Genomic DNA, 17,907 nt, shown 5'->3' with positions numbered 1-17,907 from the left:
TGCACAATGTAATGGGTTATGGCCATTTAAAGCTGTCATGCTCTCCTCTGCTGGAGTTACCCAGGATTAAAGGACTCAATGTGGGTTTGGGGATACTCATGAACCTCCTGCTGAGCATTGTTGTTTTGGAATTTCCCTGAGAAGGAGCGAGTTGCCTCTTTATGACTGCAGTTTGTAAAGATCAAAGATGAAGACTGAAGCTGCTCCTCAAGTGTTTTTGTCTGTTCAGGAAACAGTTTAGCGTCACCAGGTTTCTTGGAGCTTCGGTTTCAATAAGATGCCGCCTGAGGACCATGTTTCTGTTTTATGACTCCATAACGGAGTATACACATGTACACTGACTTGTATATGAAAATATGCTATATGATGGCTTTTTTAGACGTACTATTTATTGTATGACATGCGTTACTCTTGACTGACTTCTTTATGACATACACATTTAATATTGTATATTTTATATACAAAGTACATTTAATGTGCTTTCCATGGTGTATTATACATAGTTTTATATTTGACATAAATCCAACTAGGACTTTTTTTGACAACCTATACCCTATACCATAACCCTATACTCGAACATTTTCATAAGTTTTATTGGCACACTGTTTACGTTTTTCCAGACACTTTACTGTAGCTTTTATATCTTTCTTCAACATATTACACTGTGGCTTTATTTTTTAATTTTCTGACATACTATACCATGGAATTTGACTAATTTTGACATTTTTCCTACTATATCATGACTTTTTAAAATGTCTTTATAAACCTCTGAGAAAACAAATGACATGACATCAAGTAGAACACAATACATCAGCTTTTAATTTGTGAAAATACAAAATGAAATCATGTACAATTTTATGTACAAGCCTATTTGTACAAGACAATAAACTGTATTGATTATTGGGTATTATGACATAGTCAGAAATATCATCTTAGCACAGTCATCGTATCCACAAGTCAATGTGCTAAAAAGAAATTCACAAAATAATACAAACTAGACTGCAACGCTGAATGCCTCGCAACCCCACAGTTAGTCAAACAACAACATACTAGAAAAAAATATTTTACATTAAGCTTTACATATTGATTTGAAGAGTACATACATTTAATTGCTATCACGCTCTGCTATTGACAATTTCTTTTTTATTTAAAAATAGTTTTAAGACTTTAAATTATTTACTACAGTTTTAATTCTCTCCAGGGAATTACAGTCTCTTGTTGCGAAAGTAAAGTTTTTAAAAGAATGATCTCTGCATAAAGAGGCAGGTAGATGTCTCAGTCTCACAGCAAAATTACATTTTGCTTAAATTTATCTAAAGGAGAAGCCTCTTTTCGCAGCGGTGGGTCTTCTGGAGTCCTCCGTTGACTTTAGCACTGCCTGGCACATTACTGGCACTGAGACTTGGATGTTTGATGCTCTCTGTGCCACTAAAAATCCCAAAACCTCGCTTTATTTCACATCCAACATGAGTCCTAATCAAGACTGTGTTGCGTTCTCATGTGGATTAAGCTTGTGTTGCTTTTTTTTTTTTTTTGCTTTTGAACTTTCATTCCCTTTTTATTGATTCTGAAGTAAAGTGAAAACAGTGCCGATACAACTGTTTCATAATTTCAATAAAACAAGAAAAGATTAATAACCGCTCTGCATTCTTGACTCATGCATGTACAAAATGATACCAACGATCTGAGTTCCTCTAGATGCGTTTGTTTTATGAATATATCAGATAAGTAATGGATTACCAACAGAAGACAATCTTTTAAAACACATAAATAGCCCAAATAACTTTTAATGATAGAGCTGTTTTTCATTTATCTACAAAAAGCATGGACATGTGCGATTATGGCATTAAGATTGGTCATGGAGTACAAACAAGCGCTTAATGGCCTCCAAGACAATCCTGTGTCAGGCAGTGCTTACAGCCAAAGGAGGACTTAAGGATGCCCACTTCATGCGATATGAGGCTTCTCATTCAACACATCTACAGACCTATCGTATGATGCCATGCTGACCCATAGTTTAGATTTGCTCTCTATGGTGTCTTGAGTAAGTGAAAATCTCTCACAACCATAAACTGTGTGAGATTTTTGGTTATATTCTTTTGTTGACAGCAAAACAGCTCTATCATATTTGGCTATTGTCAAAAAATAGAAGAGGAGAAAACAATAATATTGCTAACATTTTACCCCTGGAGAAACTTTGCAGATACTTAAAAGCTTTACTTAGTATAATTTCTGGGGTTTTGGACATTGCAACCAAACAGCAAAATGAAAACAGTTATAACAAACGACTCAAAAAAGGCAAAGATAAGACAAATATAAATGGATAGAGATAAGGCTGGAGCCAAATGCCATTTAGACATGGACGCTGGCCATCTTAACCGTCACAAATGTTGTGAATTAGCTCCAAATGGCAAAGGAATCACTGCGAGTCAGACCCAAACCCAATGTGTCAGAGGCTGCAACGTGCTTGAAATGGTCAAAATACGAACGGCACTTTGCGGTGACATTTCACATGACTGTGATGATGTACAATTATGTTTTTTTATGTTGTGTATTTTCGCTGCCTGACTTGAACGTCTTTTTAGGCTCTTGACTTGAAAGACCAGAAGTCCTCGTCAGATAATCTACTCACTCATTGGTCAAATCCAAAACTTAGAAGAAATGTTTGATAATTAAACCAGGTTCTTAATATAGCATGCTGGAATTAATCTGATTTCAAATGGGTTTTTTTTAATGTATAATCTCTAATCTTTACCGTTAATATTTCTGTGTAAATGTAATATGTCAGGCTGAACCCCCATGTGCCGTCCTCTTTGTGTACCTCATTTATAATTCTCCGGGCTTCCTCTGGTACCCAGTGTTTAACGTAACAACGCTAGGATTTGACAGTCTGAAGCCCTTGCAGATGTTGCAACGGTGCGTCTCAATGTTTGTGATTCCGGACATTGGGATTGGGCCTCAATCACTAACAATGCCATTGTGGTGGGATTGTAGCTGGATGTAAGATACACATTTTAACATACTGTACAGAATAACTGCAACACTGGGTAAAGTCAATGCAGTAGTATTAGTTGTTCATCAACAGCTTCAAAGGCAACTTTTACGATTGCAAAACTTGATCCAGTTATTATAATCGCCTCTTTGTTGCAGTAGTCTTTTTTTTTTTTTTTTTTTTACATTGCTGTTCTTCTTCAAGTGACCTTCATTCCCCGAAAAGGAAAAAAAAAGTCAGTCATGGAGTCCGGCCACCACAATATTAACTGTGCAAAGTAAAAGTTGAGTGATTGCGACATTTGATTATGATTGTCTTCATCCTTCCATTTTATTTATATTTTGTGTATGATTCTAAATCTGCTTGCTGCAGAGGTGAATAAGGAAAGCAGTGTGTGTCTCATCTAAAGCCAATTGATTATGTGTGTTTGCAGATGAGAAAACAACCCGAATCCCAGTCTGAGACCTACACAACGAGTCTTCTCGGGGTCCAAGCGTCCAGGTGTCAGCGTGTCAGGAGCTCAGCACTCGTCTTCTACTTCTCTGATGGGTGGGATCAAGCTGCTTGTGGATTTATGCTGACTGACTTGGTTGATGGTGAGCTTATTCACAGGCTTGATCTGTATGGTCCCTCAGGTGGGTATTCTCTGGCTCATCTGTAAACCTCTTTTCTGAGAAAGAGACAAAATCATATTGAGAATAAGAAAAGGGACATCACACAGTTAATGCGAGAAAGTGTTTGTTTTCAAGTGCACACACAACATGGGAAGAACAGTGTATGTTTTAAATAGTAAATGGTAAATGGACCTGTACTTGTATGGCACTTTTCTAGTCTAGTCGACGTTTTAATCCTCTAATGTCACTCATCTTGTTGTTTAAATGTTTTTATATATAGACCATATAAATGAAACATGCTGCTTTAGTGGGTCACCACTTAAACAAAAATCTGTTTTATACTTCTCTATAAATTACAAATTTCAAAGTTAATATTTTATAGTTTGTATTTCATGGGGTTTTATCTTCTTAAAGAGTTTCAGGCTTTTGGCTTGATGCAACTTTCTTTTTCTTAAAATGAAATAGATAGTCTGGCATAATATCTCGCTGGGGATTCATCCACTTGGCAATGCTCATGGTCATGCTTTTCCATCAGCATGACTGAAGGCAGTGGTGCTGCATATGCCAGCATATACATGTTGCCAATGATAAAACATGAAACATCACTTGAAACAGAATAAAGTGAAGTAGCATCAAACCATTCAGTTTGGAAAAACGCATTCTTCAGTTCAACCTGCAGCAAGATGTACTGCACAGGTCATAACCATGCAGCCCGGATGCGGTCATTTGGAAAGACTAAACTACTTGGCTGTCATTCAGAGGGCAAAATGTCAGCATGGACATGACCATATTAAATGCATTATTTAACATCATGCATAATCATTCACTTTCATACCTTGGCCCACTCTATTCATCCTTGTTGCACTTAGGAAAAAGAAAGTAGTACACTAAATGTAAGCAAAATGAGAAATTGTAATATGACTATTAATAACAGATACTGCAGAGCATAATTATCAGATGTATAAAAAACGCAGCTGCTTTCATTGCATATGGATGTGGAGTAGGTTAATCAGTAGGGGGCGACTCACTATGCATTTACCGACTGTATTATATGGAAAGCAGCCATTGTGTCCATGCCTGTTGCCAAAGCAATTAGAAGGATGATGTCGTCCATGATTGAGATGTAATTCAGAAAACCCAAATGAGCAACATGCAGCTAACAAACCAAATGTGTTACTGTACTGATGTATGTTGATTAGCACAAAACAAAAGAACTTCATGTAGAAATAAATTCCTGTAAAATGTGCAATGGAAATTAATAGGTGCGGCTGAAATATATGTTTTATTTAAAATGGCAACAGATTACTAACCATAGAAAGCTTGTCGTGTTCGTTCAGCAGCTGTGGAAATGTAACATGTGCTCATTCATGTTTTGAATGAATATTTTCCCAAAAGAACAATAGTCTTTGGAGAACGCATACCTCGGCCACTGGCAGAACATATGTAAACATTTAAAATCAAAATACACAGAGATAAACAATAATTCTTATTGACAATAAGGCCTATTAACAATAGCGTTTCTACAACAATACTGTGACTGACACTTATGTGTGACACACTACAGGTTTTGTGACATACAATATTTTGTACATACTTTTTATTTCTTTCTTTGAAACTGACTTTATAAATTGCTTCACAATTCAAGAGAAGATCATTAACAGGGACAAATGTTAATAAATAGATTGATCAAAATCACCACAGTGAACAGTTTTTGTTCATACATTCAAATATAACCAATCAGTAAAATTGGCTAACGACTTATTATTATATTAATATCATCATCAATTCAAATGATTTCTTAATCTATATTCAATAAAACTTGGGTGAAACAGTTAATTAGACACTAAAACAACGACGACAAAGATGTCTTTGTGTGTCTCAGAGTTCATTAGCAGCATTTTTAACTGCAGAGGTCTTTTGGAAGAGTTTCTAAGATAGAAAAAAAAGAATATGTTACATGATAACATAATAATAAGGGAAAAAAAATAGCATCACCCTGCTAATCAACACATACTCAGCCAAAGTACATGTTTTTCTCGGCATGAGAATTGTACAACTATGGGGAAATGTAGAACCACAGTAACAACCCATGATGGGAAGCAACTCCAACAACAGCTCAGTGCTCAGCCCCCAGCAAAAGCCAGTCTACTTTGCCCTTTGCCACGGGACGGCCCTGCTGCAGGGGCAAATCACACTGTTCTTGTTCACGGACAGAGACAGTCAGAGCGCTTCAGAGGGACACCTACTTTTGTTTGTCTCGCGAGTCTCTGCTTCGGGCGCGGTTGGTGCGGTTGGTGGTTGGGATGGAGTGGACGGAGGAGCTCTTTTTGCTGGAGGAATGGGACGAATGGGAAGAGTGGGAGAGACTGGTTCGAGACTGGCCAGCGTTGTGGTCAAACTGCATCAGGCAGAATATCAGGTCTGAGGGCACCAGCTCAAACGCATATGGTGGATTGGTTATGACATACCTAGAGGAAGGAGAAGAACGACGGCCAGTTCTAAATTTAGTCTGGGTTGAAACTAAATATTTTCGTCGCAGTTCTGAACTTCGAAATGCAAAGACACGTTAGGGCCATACTCACCGTTTGGTACATTGGCTTTGGCTGTTTAGATGTGCGTCTCGTAACCGATAGATGCCGAAGCACAGCATGTTGTAAGTTTTCAGGGCTTTACAAAACAGGTCACCATAACAACCGCCGTCCTGCAAGACAGTGAGAGCAAAAGAAACACTAAAAACACAAAAACTTTACTAACAAATAATTGTTGACAAGGCCTTAATATTGGGCCGTAACCGAAAATGAGCTCTGAATTGATCATATTTATTAATGTTGCTGGCATATATTTCTCCCAGTGCCTCACTATTTGAGGATAACTGTATTGGATTAACACTCTTGAGTGTCACAGTCACAGAGCTCACCTATTTTGGGACATACAATCTCTGTTCCTCATCTCAGCTCTGAATCACAACCATCCCTGTTAGTCTGAATCCTTTCACTAAAGTCAGCTCCCACAGCACAAGCAGACCGAGATGTGCTTGGCCCTTGGGTGACAAAGACTAGCCACTTACCCCGAGGTCGGCGAAGGGCCCGTCGTACAAGGCCAGCTGTGCCACGCGACACCTGTCCCTGTTTGCCAGCGTCTGTGGCGTGCTGTAGCCGCCCCGCAACGCATTCTCCTCTGCCAGCAGCCCCTCCAGCTCCGGCGTCGCCCCGCCTGTTACCAATGTCCGGATCAAGGTGAGGATATTATCATTGAAGTATGTCTAAAGGAATGAAGGTAGAGAGGGGGTGAATCCTTCAGCCAACGCCACCAAAGTCACAACTGAACCTTGTCAACATGCCAGCCCGGCCGAATGGTGCTATCTAGCCCTGCACTGATGTGTCACTTTGCTCTGCACACTGGGTGAAAAGACAGGAGAATCCAATTACGGCAGGTTACTCTCATTCCCAACAGATGGAGAGACACGGGAAGTCCTTGTACGCGTTATTGCTGTCCAGGCATTTCCTAGAGCTAAATAGCAGACACTTATGTAGAGAAGTCAGTTTTGCGTGCTATTAAGCATGTTACGCCGGAACATACACTTTCCTCACTGAAGTTGATATCTTTTTGATTCCAACAAGTAACTCCTTTGTTGGTTTTAATGAGGGCAAATGTCTGCAGCACGGCCCCTTATCTCCTCCTGCGTGTACAGCACAGTGACATCTCCCTTGGCTGCTGACAGCACTATTGACTAAAATGATGGACGAGGGCTGTCCATTAGATAGCATTACCTTTGTCTTCACTGGAGCACACTTGAAGGCAGCTTTGTTCTAACCTCACTCACACTGAAAGGCAAACAAGTGAAGCCATCATATCTACTACAAGTTCCAATCATGTCAGCTATTGTTGTAAGGCGAGCAGAGATGTTCGACATATTTTTCGGGGGCCGATATCAAAAGACAAGATTTTGTCGCGCGTTTCAGATCTATGGCGGTTATTATATAGAGGCGCAACACAAGATAATGTATGCTGCAGGCTTCATCAATTCTGACTTACAGCACTCATTAAGGAATCCAGCACACTGACGGCGAAGGCTGTTCCACAGGCAAAAGGCTGAGTGAGGTATAACTCTGTGTCAGGGTCGTCATCATCATCTTGGTCCAGGAACTGAACATTGGAGTCATTTACTATGGAGAAAACATGTCAATTTCATTGCTCGTCGTGAATTCTTTGTGTTCATTTCCTGCATTAAAAACCAGATCTCATGAAATTATTTGTGATTTGAAAAAGCATGGACGTTGTGCTTTAAGCATTGATCAGGCAAATACTGAAATACACCGTGAATACATTCACGTGAATAGGAGGACACAGAAGCTGCAGATATGGACTATTAGAAATATGTGAATGGTTGTGAAACATTTCTTTGATTCACAATTTAGATAACATTTTAATTTCTTTTAAACAGTTAAAATTAAACCACATTTGTGTTTGGCGTTTTGGCCAACTTGCCTCATTCCTCACATTCCATATCTAGGCCATGCACATTCATGACACCATGCATATTATCAAAGCTTCAGGCTTTGATTCAACCTCAATCCTGAAGTCAGCATTAGACACACCAATATGCCATTGTTTGTCTTGTAAATCCAAGACAGAACTTCCAATTACATGTACTTGCATGTCTAAACAAATGAAAGTATCTCATTGCCCTAGAACCTTCTTTGAAGATGTCTCCGAGCACAAAAACACATGCAGTAGCTGGAAGAAAGTAACGATGTAACATTCAGTTGGAGAAATACTACTTCTGTGAGGACAGAAATAAATGTCAGTCATATCGACGGGGCTGAGATGAAAGAAGGGCACGGGCCAGAGAATGTGATCCGACAGAAGATGCTATGAAAACAGCCACAAGGACTTCTGAGGGATCAAAGGCCTTGTAATTCATAGAAAAATAAAAGGGAACATTTTTGCTTTGAGATAAGGGGCCAAAACAAGACAGGCAATTTCAACCAGAACCAAGGGTAAAATGTGCTCAAAGTGATGCCATGGGAATGGACTGAGCCTCTTGTGCAGCGAGAGAAATCAAAAGGAAGCTGATATGGAGGCAGCAGCAGTTACAACACTGCAGAACAGGACAGAGGCACTTCTTACCCAGCTCAGTTATGATTTGTATGCTGGTCCCACTGCTTTTATCCTGACTGAATGAAATCACAGGCAGTTTTTTGCCTGGCTTTGCTAATGGTGCTAGACAAGTGTTGAGGAAAAACAGTTACTGGAGCATGTCAACAAGGGACAATAAAACTAAAAAAAACAACTCCACTTTAAGTACGGTTTATCAAGTGTTGACAGCCTCTAAATGAAGACATTGTGTTTTCAGATCTGTTTATAATCACATAATTGATAACAACAACAAAAAGCATATAAAAGAGCTATAATATCAATCAACTGACAACAATATGGCAGAAAGCCTACCTAGTTCTGTTATGATGGGAATATTTGCTCCAGTTGTGACAGACGTCTGCCTCACTAATCCATGGACGGGGCTGTTTTCAGGAGAGGATCTATCCATTCCTGGTGGTGTGAAGCCTAAATGGACATGCACATAACATAGAGCATGCATGTTAATGCAATATTCAATACTTTATCAGAGGCTACAAACAGTCATATCAGCAGAACTAATACGTCCATTCCCGGCCGCCGCTAAATCATACAGCTGCTGAGTGCTATGTTAGCGTATTCTTGACAAGGTCCAATATAAGTTAATATATAATAGATGGGTCATACTGCTCATTTTGTTTCCTTTTGATCGTGTGCGTAGAGATGGAAACCTCTGTGAACGCACACACACACACACACACACACACACACACACACACAGTATGGAGCCAGGAAGTACAAAATAAGTGACGCAAGATTGAATTCAAATTGACTTGACATTTCTTGCTTTCCTCAGACTGACAAGTAAGCACATTAAATCAGTGATGCTGTATGTATTATACATAGTCCATGTTTTGACATCCATCACTTAACTGCTGACTAAGGCAAACGTGAGGTCATACATGTATTAGAGAAATAATGAAATTGGCGGGGATTCCCCCCTCCCTCTCCTCAGGTCAAGAGGTTTCTAAAAGCATTTCTCTCAATGCCAGAGAACGGCCATTATTGAGGGAAATCTCAAGCTAACGAAGTGCTTCAGTTGCTGTTTTAAAAGCTATAACACACAATATTAATAAATTGTACACATTTGCCCTTTTACACTGTAGTCCCATGTACTTAAAAAAATAAAACGTGTAAGCCAGGTAAGGTTTTAGTGCCAACACTGTGCTTGTTGCCACCAATTAGGTTTGTAAAGAAACCAGTTGTTACAGTAACCTGAGGAATAGTCAGTAGGGTTTACTGTCAAACGCAGTGACACCAGGTCAGCCAGGCAGCACCCAGTGAGGGATATTCTCTGTGCCAGGGCCCTGTCCCTTCCAGGCGGTGCAGTGAACTATGATAGGGCGCTCCTTACCTTGGGAATTAGCCTGCAAGACCCCGATGCTGTCGTCAAACAGCATGGATTTGATGTTGAGTGACGCCAAGATGCATTCTTTGTCCTGAAGTGATGCATCGTCAATATTGTTCTGATTGGCTGACAGAATGACACACATGTCGCAGAGGTTGATGTTGACAGCCCTCAGATCTGCCCGACTCAACGGTGTGCCCTTTGAGAGGAAGTGAAGGAGAGAATTTGTTATCTCACCTATGGCGCCAAGAGGTAAAGGAAAATATAGGAACTTTTAAATTATAGCTTTCATCCTTGAGCCTTTTCTCAACCCTATCTCTGACAAATTACTTTTACACACTACTAAATCACTTTGCCAAATATGTTCTGGAGGAAACGTAATTGCTGCCTGGATTACTTGGCTGGCAGAGCCTTTTCCAATTCAGAAGTATAACGCTGAACTAAAGTCATAGAGCAGCGGTTGTGGTGGACGGTTGAGCTAACAGAGCAGACGTTGACACCAGAGGTCACATGTCTTCACATCTAGCATCCCACATCTTATGTTTAGGCAACAGTTCAGGGAAGGTTACGATTTTTTTGGTTAAATACTGAAACAGTGCCTCAAGCCAGCTTTCAATTACTTATCAATAAACATTGCAATCATACTTTTATTGCCGATAGTGAAATATGTGAAAATTAATATTATTAAATTGGACTTTTGTTTTTCAATTTTGACCTGATGGTGGCTCTAGAAAAAAGTTCAGGGATCACTGAAATTATTACAATTTCATTTACTATTATAAGCAATACATCCATTAGCTGTCTAACTGATATTTCACACACATATCAATCTCATGGGGATGCATTGTTTTGGTCATATAAATGTAATATAAATGTTTGTTCAACATTTCAGGCCAATTTGTCTCCCAGTTGTGATTTTGGATGTTTATCTGCAAAAGCAAAATAGTTGCAAATTACAGTATTATCGTATTGTACTCACAGGTAGAATGGAGACCTTTGGAAAATTGTGAAGCGTCTCCCACTCCCGCTTCAGGTACTCGAGTGAGCCGACAAACACAATGTGCTTCAGCTCATGGTAGTGAAAGTTGCTCGCTCTCAGAGGCATGACAAAGTTCCGGAGACCGATCAACGCAGATTTCACATCTCCAAAAATGCACGTGACCACGTGACCGCTCAGAACAGTCATGGCAGCCTCGCTGCGGGTCTGAGAGGGGAAGAAAGAACGGATGAAAATGTGACACAAACTGGCTTTTCTCGCAAATGTTAGTCTCTTTTCTTCCTTCAGTTGCCTACTCACCCACTAACATATATCATGCAGTTCATGACTGCAATAGACTATGAAAGTAATTTGAAAAATGGCATATGTATTAGTATAAGAAATGTTCTATGTACAGGGACTCCATATAGCAAATGACATGTCAAACACCTCATTACAGAGTGTTTAAGTGCCCTGTCAACCCCTGATGGTGCTTTGTGACATGACGCATCTGTCACCGGGGAGAAGAGTGTCGGGGACAAATGACGTGTGCGAGTAAAAGAGCAGAACCCACCAAGATGACCTTCTCGATGTCTTTGGACGGGCACCAGTGAAACATCCCCGTGGAGTCGTATTTCTTTACGTTCTCGTCCACGCTCTCAATCTGCTCGTTCACAGGGATGAGGAGCGGGTCATGTCTAATCAAACAAAAAAGATGGGAGGGAAAGAATGAAAAGAATCCCGTCGGACGATAAAATGCAAATGTGGATTCAATTGACTAGTTAATGGCAATCAAGTAATACAACTAAATTGTAACAAGATTAAGAATATAATATAAATCACAGGCAGACATAAATAACACTGAGGTTTTAGTTTTATAGAATTTATATATATATATATATATATATATATATATATATATATATATATATATATATATATATATATATATATATATAATCTCAAGATTACAATTGAAGATAATAAAACGAGAACAAAAATGCAAAAATCACGTATAATAAATTGCGATAAAGCAGTTATAATGTGGTTACTGTAAAAAATTAAAAAAAATAAGAAACTTGTCAAAAACTTTCATCAATAGACCAGAATATTTAGGAATCTTCAAACAAATTCAAAAAGTAGCTTTGTTCCTTTTATTCCCCTCAATGCTCATTCCTGTCAGTGGCCATCTGCAGAAATGCCAACAAAACTGCCGTGTCATCAAGCAGAGTGACATCAGCGGCAGCAACCAGGCGGAAGGAGATGGCAGCAACACACTGAGTTGACTGGCATGAGCACGGAGATGCAATTACGCCCCCTTACTGCATACAGCTTTTGACGTACTCTGCTGCGTGGTAAAAGCTTTAACAGACCAGACTTTAAATATTTCAGGAATTTGCCCAATCATGTTTGCTGTTGGAAGTGAAGGGTATTAATGTTTAAAAAGCGCATCAGAACTACATAAACGAATTTCACTGAGGGCAGCGGTGAGCTTTATCCTCCCCAACACTGACCACTGAAGTGGTCTCCGAACATAAGTACCTAAGTGCCCGCTTCCTCAGAGTGATTTGAGCTTTTGACAGAGATGGTAGGGATAAATTCAAATAAAAGAAACTTCACCTCACCCATTATTCACACCTCAGACAAATACATGGAATTAAATAAGTAGATTAATTTGTGAAAATGTTTTAATTAAATTAAAGATTATATATATATATATATATATATATATATATATATATATATATATATATATATATATATATATATATTCTTTTTTTTTAATTATGTAACCAAACCCTGCATGTCTCTGGACTGTTACAGAAAATCCACACTGAAGGAGGACATAGAAATGTAATAAAGAAAAGCGCTATTCAGCAAACACCGTCAGCTATTGAACAACAATGCTAACCACGGAGGCCGTGTGCAGCCCAACACAAATCCCTTTTCACCAAATTGACTTTGTCAGATTCAGATCCAAGTTGAAGATGTTATCTTTAGAGACTCAGACAGAAGCCTTCTGTCTCTGTCCAAAACCTTTTAAATATATATATAAAAAAAGGTCTTCTCCCCGTCTCTTTAATCCATGTGACTACTTTAAAAGAACGCTACTTTAAGTAACATGTTAAGTATGCATCAAAGTGTCAGCTGCAACTATCAACCCTCAGGCTCCAACAGACTGAAGCCCAAAAAAGCCTGCCTTGGGCTTATATACCCCTAGGCAAGACCTGGATGTCCTTTCAAGAATGGAAGTAGTTGGAGTAGGAAATGTCTTTTCTACCACTTTCAACCTCTCAGACTCACATCTGTCAAAGCAATTCTAATTTGAAAGGACAAAAGGTGTGAATATCAAATCCGGTGGGTGAAACTATGTAAAATAGTATTTAAAAAAGTACAAAAATTGAAAGTGTAAAAGCGGGAGCAGAAAACCATTAGCACCACGTGTCTTTCTAGCAAGAGACGCCTTAAACTCTTTTTCCATGATTCATTTGTAAATTGTTATTTTTTACAACTAATCAGTTTCATATGTGGAACAGTCATAGTTAGACATCCAGATGGTGTCTTCAAATTGCTGTTATTATCATATAAAAGAATGAAGCTACTTGATAAATCATGATTGTGTTAATAAATCTCCAGCATTTCACCAAATCAATACATTCAACTCTATTCCTCCATGGCAATCATCTTCCATAGCTCTCATTGCGCTCTACACATCATCGGCTTCAGCTTGAGTCTGAAACGCAAATTCTAATAAAAGTGAAAGCATTTAGTGGTCTTACACCCCAGCTAAATATTGCATCAGAAGTCGAACGTTTCACCACTCACTCAGTGGAGCCACTGTCACTTCAGTTTGCCCTTGTGGAAGATGACTGGTGAGGCAGAGCTCTGCCAGGATAGCTATCGCTCACTGTCAGCCATGACGGCCTGTCACTATCCTGCACTGCCAATTGCCTCAGCAGTCCTGTAACAGACATGACGTGTACGTCACGGCCCGGTCCGATGTGACCGAACGCGTTGTGACATCCCACAATTAGATGCGTCTTATGACCCATCAAGGAGCCTGTGGAAATGGTGTTAATTTCAGTGAGGTCGTCGTTGCTAAGTTCCAGACAGGACGTGATAGTTTGCTGATGCATCTGGAAACAGGAGACAGTTCTGCTTCTGATCGCTCTCCCCTATTGTGCGGTTCTTTTCAGTATACAAGAGCGGAGGCGTCTCCGCGTGTCTCTTCTGGAAGCGCGCTTCTAACCATTCAATACGATCAGCGGCATAATTCACTACTTTAGTGGTAAGATGACACGTTTGACAAGACTTCACACGTCATGACCGCTGAACATAAAGCCAGGTGTCTACTGGAGGAGCGTAATGACAGCCGAGAGAGACACAAAGTAGAAGCTAAACCTGCATATTATGTAAATGTTCTATTTCAGCATCACTGCACGAGCTGACTGTAACGCTGCACAACTAGCGATAGCTGGCAAAGACTTTGAAATCCTCCCCATCATGCAAGCTGACAAAGACTTGCTCCTCAAAACCCACAGCCAATCTGTTGGTCATTACTTATTTACAAAAGGCCTTGAGACCGCAGGTACTGTAAAAACACATTCGATATGGAATACACCCAGATGTTTTTTTGTTGCGATGAAGTATCCCTAAGGCTATGGCAGTAAATCCCTCTCTGGCGTGTAGGCAGCAGACACGCTGGGTGAAATAACACATCCACCTGTACCGTGCGGTGTATTAGCATGGCAAGTAGATGGATTGGTTTGGTGGGTTGATATTTGGCTGAGGGCTAAAGCATTAGAAAAGCCTGGTTTAGTTACCCAAGAGTCTTGAAATCGCCTGGAGCGATTCAACTTTGATACAACTTTGAACCAAAGCAAACAATGAAATAAGGGCCAATGCCGACCTAAAAAAAAGCAGGGGCCATAGATCAAAAGTAGAAAGAAATAATGCATAAACACTCCTTTTATATGTAGTACCAAGTCATTTTTACTGTACTACATTTTGTATCTATTATACCTTCGTATTAAACAATACAAACATTTGTGCATTTAATTTCAATGTCAAATGAATAGCAGCCCTATGAGCAATGGGAGCACAAAGTCACCTGTCAGTTTAAATAAAATGTAATCTGTACAATTCCACTTTGTATACATACGGTTGCAGGACTTCCCCTCTGCCTTGCTTCCATGTAACATGGCACTTAATGACTATTACTATTATCATCAGTGTAATGGCTTCTTGTTGAATAACTCTGTTATCTCCAGTCAAAATCAATAAGCGCCATTTTAATTTTATGGGACAAGATAAAAGCAAGGTAGCATTTGAATTCTTCTTTCATTGTGATGATACATATCATCTGTGGCCTTACGTGCTGAAAAGAGCTCAGAGGGATCCAACAATAGATGAATAGCCTTGGGCTATCTATCCTTTAAAGCCTCTCTGACTGTCATTAGTGCCAGGTCTGTTTAAGAGCTGTACTCTGTGGGTGTCACTTGAAAAACCTCGTGGCACAGAGCCCTTCTGCAACTCTGATGTTTGCCATGAAAACAGGAGCACGCAAACAATTCATTTAGAATACTTTTCATGATATATGCTATTGAGTTAAAAAGAGAAAAAACATGTTTTGATGAGGACCCTTAAAGCTCCACTCGTCTGATGAAACCTCTGAGAATGATCACCTCGCTGTGCAGCTTCCCTCAGCTCGCCGCAGCATTTTAGCGAGTTTCAGTGTGTTGTTTTGGTTTGACGCCCCGCAACTGAACAGATTTTGTTCACACGCACCACTCTCAACCTCGTTTTCCGCCATAAAAGGCAGCTGTTATCAGCACTCGATAGTCTGATAAACCAACTGTACGCTACCTGCACAAAAGCAAAAGGCAGACTGACAAACATCAGCAACTTGCTGATGAACATAACAGAACATTAAGCAGAACATTAACAGAACATTAAGCAGATATTATTACTCTCAAGTGAAACTGAGCTAAAAGGATAATGAAAATTGAGCATTTGTTGAAACATACATACAAAACTCCATATGTACGTAGGTTGCTCCGTGTGCATCACCTTCACATGAACAACTTTATAACGGGATATGAATCGGTGTCGTATACATTTTTTCTTTTTATAAAATGTACTGAGCAATACATTTTTTTTCGTTAAACAAACCACAAATGTCACCATTGTTGTCCTACCTCGTGATCTTGGGTGAGGAGTTTGGAGAATTTCTCATGCCTCCGTTGCGTTGCTTTTTTTTGGGCGATAACGCAGACTGTTGGTCCTCTTCAACTGCAACAAAAGGCAACAGTGTGAGGGAGTGAAGTTTCAGAAGACACAAACATCTAAAAAAAAAAATCAGCGACAGCAAACAACACAGCACAGTTTGAGGTCAGTGAATTCAAAGAGATAATACGGTTACAAAGACATGGAGAGGAAGGAGAGGGTGGGTGAACAAGATGGACAACACTTAAACTTGTGTGCAATGGAAAGCAGTCCAACGTTTGCGGGATGACGACAGCATACATTAGCACATCATTTGCGTGATTGTGTATATGAAGATGCAAACATGCAATAGTGCCATCATCAACCATCATGCCAATTACTAAAGTCTAATCTGTGAGGTTGTATTCACCACACACTAATCTAGAGAATTGCTGTAATCCAGATAATTACCGAGTCCTTTCAGAAAAAGAGCTAATCTTGTGACTTTTATTTTGTTAAGTGCTATATTAAGGTACTTTTTCAATCCCTAGTTAATACAAATTTCCTCAGAACTAGACTTGGATAGCTCTTCTTTTGGCCATGATAATCATTCACATTCTCATTTAATTAAGGTAATAACCTGTAAACATCATGCACCAGCATTTTTAACACGGCTGTTTATGTGCCAATGCTGGATCCAGTCTGGATTGCTGGTCTTTCTTCATCTTGAGAGTGACGCCCTTGGCTTATATTATTATGTTAGTCCTTGTGCCAGAGTGATTTATGTACAGCTGAGATGCCCCTTGGACATTGTCTTCATCACTACAGGAAACTGCACTCAGCTTTTCATCGGGAACGAATTACACATTTTACCCTTGAGTAAAGTAATCAAGCAAATATTTTTATAAACTAATATCACAGCTGAAGAAACTGCTCTACTCTGTGTCACAAGAAGTAAAAAAAAAAAGTGTATTTTCTAATCGCATTTTAATAGCCATCGCTAATAGTCAGGGAATATCTTGTTACACTTCATGGAAAATACGCAAGAGTATCTTTTTAATGATAGTTCAAGCCGTCAACAACGAAGAGACTAAAAGAGCTTTGATCAAAATGAATAAAGTCTCAAAGATCATGCTACTCTGCAGACGAACACAGGGTTTCAAGCGCTGCCAGCAAGAGTGACACTGGAATGGAAAATGTTGAGTTACGGGGGTCTTCCAGTAGAGAGAGATGCTCCAACACACTGGCCCTTCACATCTTGCTTGGCCTGTTCAATATTTAATGTTTCACAGCTGACAGCTGCACACACTGGGTCATTAGTAAGGAATGCTACACATGCGACCACTCCAGCCTGGCAAGCACATGCTTTGGTTGTGCTGTTGTCGGGTACAGGCCTGCCAAACACGCCGAAGGGAGAGGGGTGGGGGAGAGGAGGAGGCCCTTACAGTGTCTGTGACCGAGCGTGGCCTTATTGGAGTGACTGGGGTGGTATCTGTATTTCACGGGAAGGCTGCGTGCCCGCTGGAGACGGCTGGCCTCTTCTGCCAGCCCCGGTAGCCGACCCACCTGGCCCAGGTCCCCGGAGCCCAGAGCAGAGGGCTCAGAGGGGGACAGCAGGCTTCCCTTGCGGTTGTTT

At 39.9% G+C, this 17,907-nt stretch overlaps 1 protein-coding gene across 1 annotated transcript in view; it reads right to left on the bottom strand.

Moving 5' to 3' along the window:
• Positions 1-796: 796 nt before the first annotated feature.
• LOC137789509 (calcium-activated potassium channel subunit alpha-1a-like) overlaps positions 797-17,907 on the bottom strand; it is a 74,299-nt gene continuing 57,188 nt past the window's right edge. Inside the window, 13 exon segments of the mRNA XM_068583174.1 lie at positions 797-3,617; positions 3,619-3,662; positions 4,442-4,470; positions 5,853-6,074; positions 6,189-6,307; positions 6,674-6,868; positions 7,642-7,772; positions 8,737-8,829; positions 9,058-9,171; positions 10,097-10,289; positions 11,070-11,294; positions 11,641-11,764; positions 16,265-16,358. Coding sequence (XP_068439275.1) covers positions 3,513-3,617; positions 3,619-3,662; positions 4,442-4,470; positions 5,853-6,074; positions 6,189-6,307; positions 6,674-6,868; positions 7,642-7,772; positions 8,737-8,829; positions 9,058-9,171; positions 10,097-10,289; positions 11,070-11,294; positions 11,641-11,764; positions 16,265-16,358 — 1,688 coding nt within the window. The 3' untranslated portion in view covers positions 797-3,512.

This window comes from Clinocottus analis, unplaced genomic scaffold, assembly GCF_023055335.1.
Source record: "Clinocottus analis isolate CAN_PGR_092001 unplaced genomic scaffold, fCliAna1.0.p SCAF_19, whole genome shotgun sequence".
Taxonomy (NCBI): domain Eukaryota; kingdom Metazoa; phylum Chordata; class Actinopteri; order Perciformes; family Cottidae; genus Clinocottus; species Clinocottus analis.
This window is presented reverse-complemented; position numbering and strand designations above follow the sequence as displayed.